The following is a 15,000-nucleotide window of genomic DNA, read 5'->3' as shown; positions in this document are numbered from 1 at the left end:
ACCATTTCCTGCTTATTTTCAAGTTTACCATTCACATATCTATAGAACAGTTTGGGGTCATCTTTGCATTTTTCTATGATGTTTTTTTTCGTAGTTTCTTTTTTCCTCTGCACACTTTTACATATTCACTTTTATGGTTGATATATATGTGCCACTTGCCAAGTTTTTAAAATATTTTTTCCATCTTTTCCAAGCTTTATTTCTTCTATATTTTGCCTCACTGGCTTTTCTGTTGAACCAGCACTTAATGTACAACTTTTCCTGTTTCTGTCTCGGTACCTATTTATTCACTCCTTTATTATAAATTTCCACCAAAATCATCCATTTCTCTTCCACTCTTCCACTTGTGTGTCATCTTTGTGTGTGTATGTGTGTGTGTGTGTGTGTGTGTGTACATGTTTTCCTGGTCGCTAGTATATATTTACTACTCATAATCATATACAACCTTGAACTACTCACATGAAGAACATACTGAATGTCGGCCTTCTTGGTTATATACAACCTTGAACTACTCACATGAAGAACATACTGAATGTCGGCCTTCTTGGTTATATACAACCTTGAACTACTCACATGAAGAACATACTGAATGTCGGCTTTCTTGGTTATATACAGCTTTGAACTACTAACATGAACATACTGAATGTCGGCTTTCTTGGTTATATACAACCTTGAACTACTCACATGAAGGACATACTGAATGTCGGCCTTCTTGGTGGTGTGAGCAGAGTCCTCGCCCTCGCAACAGCAGGAACAGCAGAAAGGGCAGCAGAGGCAGCAGATGCAGTCCCTCCCGCTCTCGCCCCACCAGCAGAAACTGCGCAGGAGCTGCCAGACCCGTCCAGGTTTTTCCTGGCGATGAGAAAAACACGTCAGTGTGGATGGATTATGTTAATATACAGCAGTGGTCCCCAGCCTTTTGTGGGGTACTTCTGTCATTATAAACATAGCGGGGGGCGCCATCCCTCAGAGGGAAGTATATATATACATATACTTATATAGAAACGTTAAAATGATTTAAGAAGGTTCCACTGTTTTCTGGTTGACCCTTACGGGCGCATAATAAGGTCCTGAGGACGCCATGGCACCCGCGAGCTACAGGTTGGGGACCACTGATATACGGTATGCTCTAAAGTAAAACAAGGAGGAAATTCACCGTAGACTGGTTAGGAATCAATGTTGTAACTGGGTACAACTTATTGAATCTTGTGCTTGCGTGTTGTTTCACTACTTTCTGTATCCTAGAAGTCTGTTTATTCATATGCCAATAGGCTTATCCACCTTTACAAGAGAAGTACCCAGCCAAGGCATCCACATACGCCCACCCGTCCCACTCACATCCGTCATCTAATTCACTTTTTATTTCACCTCTTCGTGGATGAACGGTCATTCCTGCCGAGCTGGGTTACCCCCACGGCTTCATTTACATGGCGACCATCCATCCTAGAAAACAGAAAAAACGATGAGAAATCCCTTCGGAACCTGCCTGACCCGACCTAACCTAATCCAGTGAAATTATGGTAATTACGCACCACGGGGGACTACCCACGCAGTATATATATCGGCTCCTGGCCGCATGCAAATGAAGGTAAATATAAAACATGCATATTATTAAAAAAAAGGTAAACATAAAACATGCATATTATTAAAAAAGGTAAATATAAAACGCATATTATTAAAAAAAAGGTAAATATAAAACATGCATATTATTAAAAAAAAAGGTGAATATAAAACATGCATGTTATTAAAAAATCCTAATTCACCCCCTGATAACCTCAACACGTCCTACTAACCAATATAGCAAGTAACTATGCAAGTGGGTTTGCCCCACTGTTCCACTCAACTTCCTTCATTTTCTATTCTGCCTCCTTCTACTAATTCCCCCTCCCTCCACCTTCCACCCTGCTTCAAACTATCTATCCCTCTTTTGTATTGTATTGTCTAAAATCAGTTCCCTCTTACTTTACAAGAAAAGAGACGAACTCAGCAAATCCCGTTTCTCTTCACACAGAAGTATCGCTACTCTGGCGGGTTTACCATTGTGGGCGACATAACGTGGTTGTCGTGATTTATACATATTCATAACCACTCATTCCTATCTCATACCTTCTCCCCACCCCTCCCTGCTCAAGAGACATTCCACTTTTACTTGAAGCTCCCCTTATTCCTTCCATCCATCTCGTTCTTGGTCTTCCCCCCAATTTCACTCCATCCACCTCTGCTTAGCTTTCCACATTTTTGCTAGTATTTCGTCATTCATTCTTTCCACGTGCCTTATCTACCCTATCCTTCAGCTTCCTTTCTATCCCCGTTCTCCTCCTTATCTCCTTATTCCCTTACTCTATCCCTCCATTCTTCTCAAACACATTTAATTTTCTCCTTTCTGTCTTCCTTAAATTCCAAGTCTTTGTCCCATACAGTGTCGTAGGCACAATCACTCCTTTATATAATCTTTTCATCGCACATAACACTTGCTTTCCTCACTCTACACTCTACCTTCACCCTAACTCCTGCCTTCCCTATCACATGGTGGTAAAGGCGAGTAACCTACGCGTAGCTGCGGCCAAAGCCGTCATCTTTGCTCTATGCGCTTGGACCGTTGGGAATCGGAGAGATCCCCAAATGTCTAAAACTATCCACTTCCTCTAACCCAGTGGTTCCTAACCAATGGTTCAATGGTTCCTTGTGGGCCACCGTGGTTCACAAACAGTGCCACAAATAAAAAACTAGTGATAGTTAGTGGATGCACTAGGGCTTTATCCACTAGTGATGGGGTTTCTAGGAAGCTAAAGAACAGCAATACATAAGAACGGGGTACATGAGGAAAAAGGTTGAAAACCTCTGCTCTAACCTCTCTCCTTAAAGACTTACCTCCAGGTTAATTCCGCTTTTAACTCTTGTGTATCTCATAACCTTGCTCTTACCATCATTTACTTTTAACTTTTTCCAATCTTATACCTCCCTACACTCCGTCACCAACTGCCTCAAAGCGAACCAACCCACAAGCGTAGTGCCATCCATAAACAACTTTCTCATCTCTCTCTTCCCTCCAGTCTCCAACTATCTCCCATCCTCTGCCCGGCACCCTCACATCTACCTTCTGTACTACCCCATTCATGCACATATTGAACAGCTATGGCGACATATAACCTTCCCCAACTTCACCCCAAACCAATTACGTTAGATGTAAAATTTCCGAGTTTAATCTCCTGAAGACATATTGCTGATATATTGAGTTCTTTGAAAAGAACCCGAACTTGCTATTTCTAAAAAAAAAAGGAAAAAAGAAAAGAAAAAAAAAACCCACATGTTTCACATCTACCTCCCGTACCACCCCATTCATGCATGTTGAACAGAATGGCGACATATAACCTTAACACTCCCCAACTTCACCCCAAACCAATTACGTTAGATGTAAGATTTCAGAGTTTAATCTCCTGAAGACATATTGCTGATATATTGAGTTCTTTGAAAAGAACCCGAACTTGCTATTTCTAAAAAAAAAAGGAAAAAAGAAAAGAAAAAAAAAAAAAAAAAAAAAAAAAAAAAAAAAAAAAAAAAAAAAGGAAAAAAGAAAAGAAAAAAAAAACCCACATGTTTCACGGTATTAAAGACTTGGGAACCTTTTTGTTATATTCATCTGTTTTAGAAAACGTTCTTGAGAGAGATGTTTTATTTGGGATATCATCTTTACTTTTACTTTTCCTTCTGCCTGAGGACAAAAATGAGGACTTTTTTGACGAACCTTGAGCTGATCTACTTTCTTTTTTAACATTTCTGTTATAGCTGGATGATCAAGGTGAAGAATGGGGAGATGGAATGCAAGCCCTGTCTTGTGAGGGTCTCCACTTCTTCGTCATCGTTTGACCGGCGTACTATCACAGTAGGAGATTTTTTTTTTTTTTGACAGATTTTTTTGAGCTCTCAATGCTGGATATCTTTTCTGGCAAAGAGAAGTTATCCAAATTATTTAGGGATCCACGATGCTCCCCATGCTTGGTCCTGAGATGCAGACTGATTCTTTGGCTTTGGGGAGGAATTTGGTGTGTTACTATGGGGTGGACACGTGAAGTCTGAATAGAAGAGACCTGTGAAGTCCCAACCGAAGAGGACTGTGAAGTCCCAACAGATGAGGCCCCGGAAGTCCCATCTGAAGAGGGCTGGATGGCCCTTTCAGATGGGAGCCGGGGTGGTCCATCAGAAATGGCCCGAGGAATTCTATCAAAGGAGGCTCAGAGAGCCCCAATAGTGGAGGCTCTGCAAGCCTCGTTATGGGTAGTTTTAGAAGCTCCAGCATTAGGAGCTGAGTGAGTATTATTTGTTGTAGTGGAAGAAGAGTTAGATTTAGCTGTTTAACTATATTTGTGTGGGAATTTTGGTAAACTGTTTTTTGGTTTGTCCCACGCTGATATATTCATCTAAGGACTTTATTAATGCCTCCTGTTCCTAGACATATATCCTAAAAATCTCATCGCGTGCATGATTGTTTCCCTTACAATTTGTGCATACCACGGGTCGGCTGCAACAGATTTTGTCCCTTGTTTCCGATTTTAGCTACATTGAGGTCCATTAAAACGGGGGATGAATGTAATTAGTATTTTCTCGACTGCTGAGCCCTAATGTTTAGAAGACATATGATACTGATTGAAAAGTTCTCCCGTTTATAGGGCGAGAATCTATTGGAACGGGAAAAGAGTTTGTGGGCGGTGCAAAGGGACGTCACACGAGTTTTTCCTCCCACATCCAATCTCCATTCGAATAACTAAAACGTGACTCCACTTGCAGAAATCTAGACTTCTCTAAGAACATTTCAACAGTATGCCTAACATTCGTATATGTTTACAATATTTTAATGCATTATTCAGCTTTGGTGTCTATAAGGTAAAGATAATTTGATATTTGGGGATTTGGAAAGTAAAATATTGTAACCGAAGTCGTTTTTACTCAAACGAACTCGGCTGTCGGCGCTGAAGCATATGGAAGCCCAGCGTGATAAGCTCTTAAACAATAGGAGGTGATTGTTCTTGTGGTCAGGGTGAAGCAGAAGCGTATAGGAGAAAGTAACCAAAGGACCAAGATAGGCGTTCCGATTGGTAGGATGCTGTCACTTATTCTTGACGTAGCTAATCCGACAAGAAATAATGGTCCCAAACTGTCAGGAAATGGATCTAATTTGGAACTGGGTGGAAACAACTTCGCCAACCGTGTAGTTAATGAATGGAATAAACTTCCTGCAGAGGGAGTGCAATGTAGTTCAGTTCGAAGCTTTAAGATTCGTTTAGACAAACTAAGCAGGATGCTGTAATGACCGCCATTTATCTTATATTATTTGTTTGTAATTATTTGTCTGTTTATTGATTTTCATTTATTATTACTTATCTGTCAATTTACCATTATTTACTATTTACCTGTTTGTTTATCATTTAACTATACCTGTGCATTTATTTATTATCATTTATATTATCCTTTTTATTTTATTTATTTTATTTTATTTTATTTTATTCTGTTTATCATAATTATTCTTTTTTTCGCATCCGACCTAGTTATGGACCAAAAGGTCTCCTGTCGGCATGCTCCGCTTTTGTAATCCTTTGTAATGCCGAACGAATGAGCACAGTAGCACAGTGAGAGTATTTGTCGAATCCTTGAAGGGTTGAAGGGCCGAAGAAGGTGAAGAAGTGGGGTAGTGCGAGAGCCTCATGACGCGAAAAGGACATTTCGACGATGTCAGAGAACGGCTGATATCTGAAGGGGGATATCCGTTTTCTTCGTGTACATTCTTCAACGAGGTACTCCGGAAGGCACTTGTGATGAAGTGTATCACAACTATGAGGTCTATGGGTTTGGCTGATGGCTGTCACCTGGAGTCTTCAATACGTTTTTTTTTTGTTGATGACGGAGGCCATATAGTGACCAATTAAATAATAATGTTATCTAACAGCAGCCATTAATAGTCCTCGAACCTTCCCATAGATTTCTCCGGGGCTTTAAGTTGTCTGTACTGTAATATCGTGGGTTTCTATCGACCACTAGAAGGAAGTGGAGGAAAAATCATCAGTTTTCAGACCTACTTATGAAAAAAGGGGGTGAAAAAAGAATGAAAAAAGCCAAAAATAATGAAAAATAAAGGGTGAATAGCCAAAGTAATAAGAGACCCTTGGCTTGGTTATGAAGACTGAGTTACATCTTCAGATGGAGTTGAAGATGTCGATGGTTTCTGAAGACTGAGTGAAGATATTATCACACTGGGCTATTTTACCCCCGACAGTTGGAGCAAATTTGCAGGCCGCAGCTTTTGGTAAGAAATCTGATGTGCTGGAAGGAACAAAAATCCTTCAGCATATTTTTGTTCAGAAAACATTTTGCTATAGGAATCTAACACCGGAAAAAGTTCTTGAAGTGGGAGGTACCGCTGATTAATTGCAGGTTGGAGGAAAAACAACCCAGTGTGATAGCCCTTTCAATGAGATAGTCATCTCCAACATCCATCTTGAATAAATTACGTTTCTCTTTTCACGTCCATCTTGAAGTTAGATTCTTTTGGGCTTCTGCTTCCTCTGCCTTTACTAGCCCCGTTTCAACGAGGCTTTGCGGTGAGGGCTAGTTAAGTCTAAGGGGCTGTTTCACGCGTATCGACCACCACCTCTCATGGTTATTCGAGAAAACGACGTCGTGTCGTGCACGGCGCACGGCGAAAAGTCGATACGTGCGAGACGAGCCTAACATCTTCACGATTGTTGAGGTGTCACGGTGGTTGGTGAAATAAGCAACCCTCCCCCCCCCAAAAAAAAAGGGGGGGAGGGGTAAACATCCTTTTCGGCACCTTTGATTTAGTGAAATTGATAAGATTGTGCTGGAACTGTCGCTAGCATTTACAAGGAAGGCTTCCCTTGGTTTAGATTTGGTAATGCACTTTGTAAATAGAATTTGGTTTGGTTGATATAACGACCATTTCAGGCCCCTTAAATCTACCTGAAGGTCATGGTTCGCGTGCAGCTGTTGAAATAAAACTAAATGTGCAAACGCATTTGTAAAATAAATCACACTTTAGAGGAACAGATTGCCGTACGAAGATACGTATATTACGATCACTGTGTTCCTCTTCAGCGTGAGAATGATCACAGAAAACAAACTTCGGATCTTCCTACAACATTCTTTCCTCCGAAAGTTGTATCTACAATTCATCCTGTTAAGATGAATCTAGTTCCAAACAGATCGAGAGAATAGTGAAAGTATTTTCGTACTCTCAGCTTGATGGTATCCTTTACATATTCTATTCTGGTTATTGTTAGACAACCTTGTTGACCTGGCAGACGACAGTTGAAGAAAACATCCCGTGGTTAAGGTCCAGAAGAAAATCAATTATTCGGTCACCAGGTTGATGGGGGGGAGGGGGGTTAAATAATGCTGTTGCGGAAGGGTTAGATAATCGGAGGGGAACTTGAGAGAAAATTGAGACACTTCGAAGCCAAGTTGACCTCTTGAAGACCACGGAAAACCGAAGCAATAAAAGGAGAAGCTCACAGTCGTTCTGCCTATCGCGACTGGATCACTGAATGCTCGACTTTGTTTTCTTTGGTTTTCGTGTTGTCTACAAGAATACTCTCCAGCTCGGTGTCCCCGAAGACACACCGAAGAACCCATTCGTCCATGGGAGCTTCTCTCTGTTACATAAGACCATCCGGTGTTAGCTGGACCTAGTAGTATGTATCTCCGGACTGGGGATGTAGTAACAGTCGATCATCAGCCTGAGGCGTTACCTCCACTGAATAAAGTAATTGAGTTTTACAAAGAAAAGAATGTATAAAGTACTCGTACATACATATACTAAAGGCTTTTTCCCCCTACACGGGGGGTAGCTAAAAAGAAAAAGGCATAGAAACCACTCCCAACCATTCCATTTCCTATATATTCCACTCCCCTCCACCTTCCTCCCTCCCTCTTATCTTGGCACCTCCTGGATGACGGGTCATCCCTGCATCCTGTCCACTGCCCTGGGTCAGAAGCAGTGTCGCAAGACACAGCACATCCACAGCATTGCCGCTTCATAAATTCGGCGAGCCCCTCAGCGAATTGTAAACTACCCCTCTGCTTGCCTAACGTCAAAGGAAAATTAGTCAACTTGCCTCCAGACTATCTTAGTGTGAGCACTTACTTGCCGGGTAAGTTGACTTGCAGCAAGCACTAGCGGCTAGTAAACTAGTTCCATGTCAACGAGGCTTTAGTGGTGTATTTTCCTTTTCCCTATTAGTTACCTCGCAACAGTGGCAGGATAAACATCCAGAGGTCCACACGTCTGAATGAAATCACCTGATTACAGCCAGAATTACATAAGAACTTAAGAGACCATAAGGCCTACACTAGGCAACTCCATATCCATCACCACCTATCATCCCCATCCATAAGGTTGTCTAACCGCTTCTTAAAACAACTAATAGTTTCAGCATTTACTACTATTCCATTCGTCGACCACCCTATTAGTAAACCAATTCTTGCCCTATTTCCTTCTTAAATCTATCTTTTTCCAGTTTAAATCCATTACTTCGAGTCCTGCCCTATTGTTTTAATATGATGACTTTGTTTGCATCACCCTTGTTAAAGCCTTTGATCCACTTGAACACCTCTATTAGATTTCCAGAGTGTAAATTAAGGTACCTAAGCCTCTCTTCGTAAGGCAAATTTCCTAGTCCATGTATCATTTTGGTCATTCTTCTCTGTACTGATTCTAGTGAATTAATGTCCATTCTAAGAACTTAAGAATGAAGGAGACTGCAAGAGACCGTGAGGCCTACACTAAGTAGTTCCATGTCCATTACCATCTACCATCCCCATACATAAAATTATCTAACCTTCTCATAAAGCAACCGATAGTTTCAACGGTCATTACATTTGAAATTCAGTTCAGTAGTAACGGGTTTGACTCCGGTATGCATAGAGAAAGGTACTCCCTCAGCTGACAATATACACAGAGAGACCAATCAAGCCAGGGCTGCCCATAACTTGAAGACAGGAGTTGGGCACAAGCGAAGATCAATTGAAAGGACTGGGCTTTCCTCTATGGAAATGGAAGCTAAGCATAGGTGGGCTCAGGATTTGTTGGCCCGGTGTACTTGGGTAGATACACACTTTGTTTCTTCAACCAGAACTACAATAAAAGACAATTTTCGGTTCTATGAAACAATGACACCCATGCAAGCCGAAACACATCTTTATTTCCATTTGGACAAGGGGAATGATATATTCGTCTAAGCCTCTTTTAAGTGTACCAGTTATAGAAGTTGCAGTGAGAGAAAGAGAGAGAAAGAGAGAGAGAGAGAGAGAGAGAGAGAGAGAGAGAGAGAGAGAGAGAGAGAGAGAGAGAGAGAGAGAGAGAGAGAGAGAGAGAGAGAGAGAGAGAGAGGGAGAGGGAGAGAGAGGGAGAGGGAGAGAGAGAGAGGGAGGGGGAGAGAGAGAGAGGGAGGGGGAGAGAGAGAGAGGGAGGGGAGAGAGAGAGAGAGAGAGAGGGAGAGAGAGAGGGGGGGAGGGAGAGAGAGAGAGAGAGGGAGAGAGAGAGAGGGGGAGGGAGGGGGAGAGAGAGAGAGAGGGAGGGGAGAGAGAGAGAGAGGGAGGGGAGAGAGAGAGAGAGGGAGGGGAGAGAGAGAGAGAGGGAGGGGAGAGAGAGAGAGAGAGAGAGAGAGAGAGAGAGAGAGAGAGAGAGAGAGAGAGAGAGAGAGAGAGAGGGAGGGGAGAGAGAGAGAGGGAGGGGGAGAGAGAGAGAGGGAGGGGGAGAGAGAGAGAGGGAGGGAGAGAGAGAGAGAGAGGGAGGGGAGAGAGAGAGAGAGGGAGGGGGAGAGAGAGAAACTCAGGTTGAACTTGTAAAGTTGGATTCAGTACCAAGTACTGCAGAATTTTTACGCTGAACATTACGACAAACTTAACCAGGTCGTAGAGGACTTGTTAACATAGTAAATCCACGACGTTAAACCATTAGAGATGTACAGTACGGTTCCCATAAATCTTTGGGAGACATCAGGCACTAGAGGAGGCGAATTTACCTTCTCGACTAGTGACATCTACTCCACTTGCTTTATCCGGTCTTCAACTATCAAGAGCATTTTGTATTTTGTCCTTTTTTTTTGCCTTTTTTTTCTTCCTTCTTCATCAGACATAGCCCTGTGAAATGTCTAGGTCCTTTTCTCTACACGCCTTTCACTACACACCCTACGAGATGTTATGGACTATGCAAAGCCTCACCCACCCAAATTAGATGTCCAGATCGCCCTGAGCACACACCTGTCTCATGAGGCGTCTTCTTAACCTGATTCTTTTGGCTCTGATGAGCGTTTTATTTCTTTTTAGTGTCCCTACCATATCCCTCACTGCCGTAGGAGTTCCACGGATATGAATAGAAAAGGTTGGTAGCTCTCAAAATGAAGGGAGACGTGCCGTATTGTATACAAGTGGTTGATGAGGATATGTGAACAAGTTGTATAGACACATGTTTCCTTTATCGTGTCTATACAATCTGCAATACTTGCGTTACCTAGGGGGGGTTCCACGCGGATCCAGCGCCAGCGTTCCTCAATATTATTCTGGTTCTAACGCCCCATGTGGTTAGATCTAAGTGCATCCACTAATATCTTATTAATTGAAGAATAAATGAATGTGTATGCATGGCCTCGCATCACACCCCATGTAATTGATTTCAGCGTCCCAGATTGGGATATGCTGGTCGTAGACCAATTAAAAAGTTTGTTAACACAGAGATGAATAAAATCATTTGACGACAGTCAGAGTACAGAGAAAAGTGCCGCTTGGTATGGAAGGGGTGATTACCACTTACAGAAATTATTTCTTCAGGTAATTCCCAGTACACAGCTGTATAATCATATCAACGCCACACCATTATCTGTCACCTTTCTCAGCCATCTAACTAGTAATCTGATGAACGAATGGACCTACGGGGCAGATCTGGACATGCAACAAGTACCGGACTCTGTGTCACGGAAGATATAAAGACAAGTATATTCAGATCAAGCTCAGGTGTTCGCAACATCCTGCAATATGGAGGGGAATGTCGGTGTGTTGCCATGAACGGTATACAAGCATCTTCCATGTTCATATTTACCCCCAAAAGACAGACTGATCCACACCAACGACACCGCGGGAAACGAACTCAGCTATTAATTGATAAATACTCCTTTATTGCCTTTAGGTTTCCATCCCAACAGGTGTGATTGTGTGCGCGAGAGGGGGAATCTAAAGGGTGTCTCTCTTTCTTCTTACCTTGTCTTCTTCCATGCTTTCTGCCCGACAGTATCCTCAAAACCGATCTTAAAGATGTAACGAGACTCCCCGCATCCTTCCTCTGGAATCGTATACGGTTCCACTTCACTGGTAAGACAAACGAACTTGGCACATCAGGCACAACTTATCGGTATGTCCACCCGTAAGATCTTATCACCACCGAGTTTTCCTGCCATATGTCGAGTGAGGGGATTCTTCGGCGGCAAGTGTAAGACGCGCTCTGATTGGCTGGCTGATCCTAGGCCTACGCTCATTGGTCGATCGCGTGGAACGGAGATTCTTATTGGTCACGTGGTACCAGCAATCGATTGGTGTGCGAAAGGTGACAGGACTAGATGTAATATAATAATTCAATGTTACTATGGCCTTAGAAATGGAGTGAAATGTGATTTTGACGGGAAGGGCAAATAGGTGAGCGAGAATGCATACTTGTGGCCTATAGGTCGATCTTGGAAGTTAATGAACAATATATCCTGTGACCACAGCCTGTTGCTTCAGCAAATATTGCTAAATTTCGCGCGCATATTACGCCTCCTCCTCGGGGCGCGAACTTAATTTCCACGACGTCTTCTAGCACAGTAATTACTGGTATCTTATCCATAAAATCATAACGAGGGATGGTTGGGACATGAGGTAATTAGGTAGCATAGGTAATGTATACGAAAATAAAAATCCATACACGCACGCACGCACACACACCATAGATTAGCACACACAAAGAATCGTTTTGTGCTCATACATTATATCTCTATTTTTCAGTTATCTGCAGGCCACCTTTGCGAGTGTCTCGAAGAGGAAGAATGTCTTGTTGAGACGCAAGATAGTTGAAGATTGACAGAGTATGGAGTTGAGGTGGAAAATGAAATTAAGCCTGAGCGGAAATTCAGACACAGGTGCCATAGCACACCAGAATTCCTTTAGCTGAAACGAAGTGAGTTTGAACTTGTTTCCCACTTGAAGTGTTTCTAGATGAACTACTTCAGCATTTCACGTGAGAGAGGTCAAACTGTGCTTCAATTCAGCAAGTCTGCCTTTGCTCTGTGCTGCGTCGTACGTGTCGCCTGCGTCTCTCTGCTGCGTCGCACGTGTCGCCTTCTTCTCTGTGCTGCGTCGCCTGCGGCTCTGTGCTGCGTCACACGTGTCGCCTGCGTCTCTGTGCTACGTCACACGTGTCGCCTGGGTCTCTGTGCTACGTCGCACGTGTCGCCCTCGTCTCTGTGCTGCGTCGCACGTGTCGCCTGGGTCTCTGTGCTACGTCACACGTGTCGTCTGGGTCTCTGTGCTGCGTCGCACGTGTCACCTACGTCTCTGTGCTGCGTCGCACGTGTCGCCTGCGTCTCATTTTGAGCTTTGGCTAAAGCTAGAATATGTTTTTTTATTCAGAACCAGCGCTTTGACCTCTTGGGCCTTTGCTACTGAAAAAGGTCAACAGTTCTAAGGTCATACTCAGTGGCGTCATCCCAGTGTAGGATTGATCTTTATCAATTGTAAGAACATGGGAATGAAGGAAACTGCAAGAGACCATAAGGCCTACACTAGGCAGTTCCATGTCCACTAGTATTGCAAAGTTGTGTAATAATTTCTGTCGATTTATTTTATTCTGTTTGATTATATAATTCATTCTCTGTCCCAATAGGCAAGAATTGGTTTACTTATAGGGTGGTCGATGAATGGAATAGACTTGGTAACCATGTAGTAAGCGCTGAAACTATCAATTGTTTTAAAAAAAGATTAGACAACTTTATGGATGGGGACGACAGGTGGTGATGAATTCGGAGCTGCCTAGTGTAGGCCTTATGGTCTCTTGCAGTCTCCTTCATTCTTATGTTCTTATATGTTCTTATGTTCTCCCCCTCCTCCTCTCCGAATTTTCTTCCCCATTTCTTCTCTTTTTCATTCATAGATTTTTTTTTTGCGGGGGGGGGGATGTTGCTTTATATTAAATTTATTTTTTCTATGTCTATTTCTACCATCATTCTTATCAATTCTATTTTTTCTATCTTCAAAGATTACAAAGGGTTACAAAGGTGGAGCATGCCGACAGGAGACCTTTTGGTCCATATCTAGGTCGGATGCGAAAAAATAATAATGATAAATAGATGAATGAATAGATGAATGAATAAACGAATAAATAAAATTGATAAATAGGTGAATGAATAGAATAAATAAATAGGTAAATAAGTAAAATAAATAAATAGATAAATAAATAAATAAACGAATGAATGAATAAAAACTACAAAGTCTTTAATTTGGGTCTTTATTTGTTGTTTTCACTGTTTACTGTAAAACTACATTTCTTTTGGGCGTTATCACACTGGGCTATGTTTCCTTCGACTTTTGAAGCTGATTCACAGCCCACACCCTTCGGGAATGGATCAGATATGCTGGAGGAAAAAGATTTTTCTCCAGCATATCAAACAGTTTCCCATAGCGATTTGACGGCGGAAAAAGTGTTGGAGGTGGGCGGTATCGCCAATGAGTTGAAGGTTGGAGGAAAAAACAGTCCAGTGTGATAACCTCCAGGGAGATGTTCCAGGTCCTGATTGTTGGTGGCGTTATCGGAAGTGTGCTGGACTCGCATTCGCTCAGGTGTGAGTTCGAATCCCAGCAGTGATTTACCTTTCCAGTTCCCATGACGCACCGGGCACAGGTATCGTTAACGAGGTTCACACTAGCAACTTCCCCCTATCCTAACCTAACCTAACCTAACCTAACACTCAACTTTGGAGTACAAGTGAAACATACATTGACATACACTACCGAAGCTCAGTAATGTCTTCTAACATTCTTATGTTCCCAAATGTCTTCTAATTAACATCTCAACATTCCCTAATGTCTTCTAATTAACATCTCAATATTCCCCAATGTCTTCTAATCAACATCTCAATATTCCGTAATGGCTTCTATTTAACATTGTTCCCTATTTTTTTTCTTCTAATTAACATCTTAATATTCATTTTAAACCCACTTCTGCTGAAGAGGACTACAGATAGTGGTCGAAATATACAGATTTCCTGTACTTCTGATATTATTTCTCCGATAGTGGGTTTAAAGTGTACATTTACAAATGTGTTATAGCATAACAGTTTCCCATCTTAATATTCAGTAACGTCTTATAAAAGTAAAGTTCCCTAACGTCTTCTAATTAACATCTTGATATTCCGTGGTGGTTTGTAATTAACATTCTAAAGTTCCATAAAGTTTTGTAATCAACATTCTAATATTTTCTAAAGCCTTATAATTAACATTCTAATGTTGTCTAAAGTCTTATAATTAACATTCTAATGTTCCCTAATGTCCTCAAATTAACATCTCCGTATTCCGTAATGGCTTCTAATCAACATCTTCATATTCCGTAATCGTTTCTAATTAACATTCTATTTCCTATTTTTTTTCTAATTAAAATCTTAATATTCAGTATCGTCTTGTAAAAATAAACTTCCCTATTGTCTTCTACTTAAAATTTTAATATTCCGTAGTGGTTTGTAATTATCATTTTAATGTTTCCTAATGTCTTATAATTAATATAATTAACACTCTAATGTCCTCTAAAATCTTAGGATTAACATTCTAATATTTTCTAAAAGTCTATATTTTTTAAAAGTCTATATTTTCTAAAGCCTTATAATTAACATTCTAACATTTTCTAAAGCCTTATAATCAACATTCTAATGTTCCATAAGGTCTTGTAATTAACATTTTAATATTTCGTAA

The 15,000-nt window shown here is 41.5% G+C and overlaps 1 protein-coding gene across 1 annotated transcript in view; it reads right to left on the bottom strand.

Annotated features, from left to right (window-relative positions):
• Nucleotides 1–12,196, bottom strand: part of LOC143040411 (synaptotagmin-17-like) — a 49,245-nt gene extending 37,049 nt beyond the window's left edge. Inside the window, exons 1-2 of the mRNA XM_076211468.1 lie at nt 11,266–12,196; nt 685–852 (exon numbers count right to left, since the gene is read on the bottom strand). Coding sequence (XP_076067583.1) covers nt 685–852; nt 11,266–11,280 — 183 coding nt within the window. The 5' untranslated portion in view covers nt 11,281–12,196. The remainder of the gene's footprint in view (nt 1–684; nt 853–11,265) is intronic.
• Nucleotides 12,197–15,000: the final 2,804 nt, after the last annotated feature.

Source organism: Oratosquilla oratoria, chromosome 28 (genome assembly GCF_046742065.1).
Source record: "Oratosquilla oratoria isolate Oo_2021 chromosome 28, ASM4674206v1, whole genome shotgun sequence".
In the NCBI taxonomy this organism is placed as follows: Eukaryota; Metazoa; Arthropoda; class Malacostraca; order Stomatopoda; family Squillidae; genus Oratosquilla; species Oratosquilla oratoria.
The sequence above is the reverse complement of the archived record's forward strand: the minus strand, read 5'-3'. Positions and strand labels throughout refer to the sequence as shown.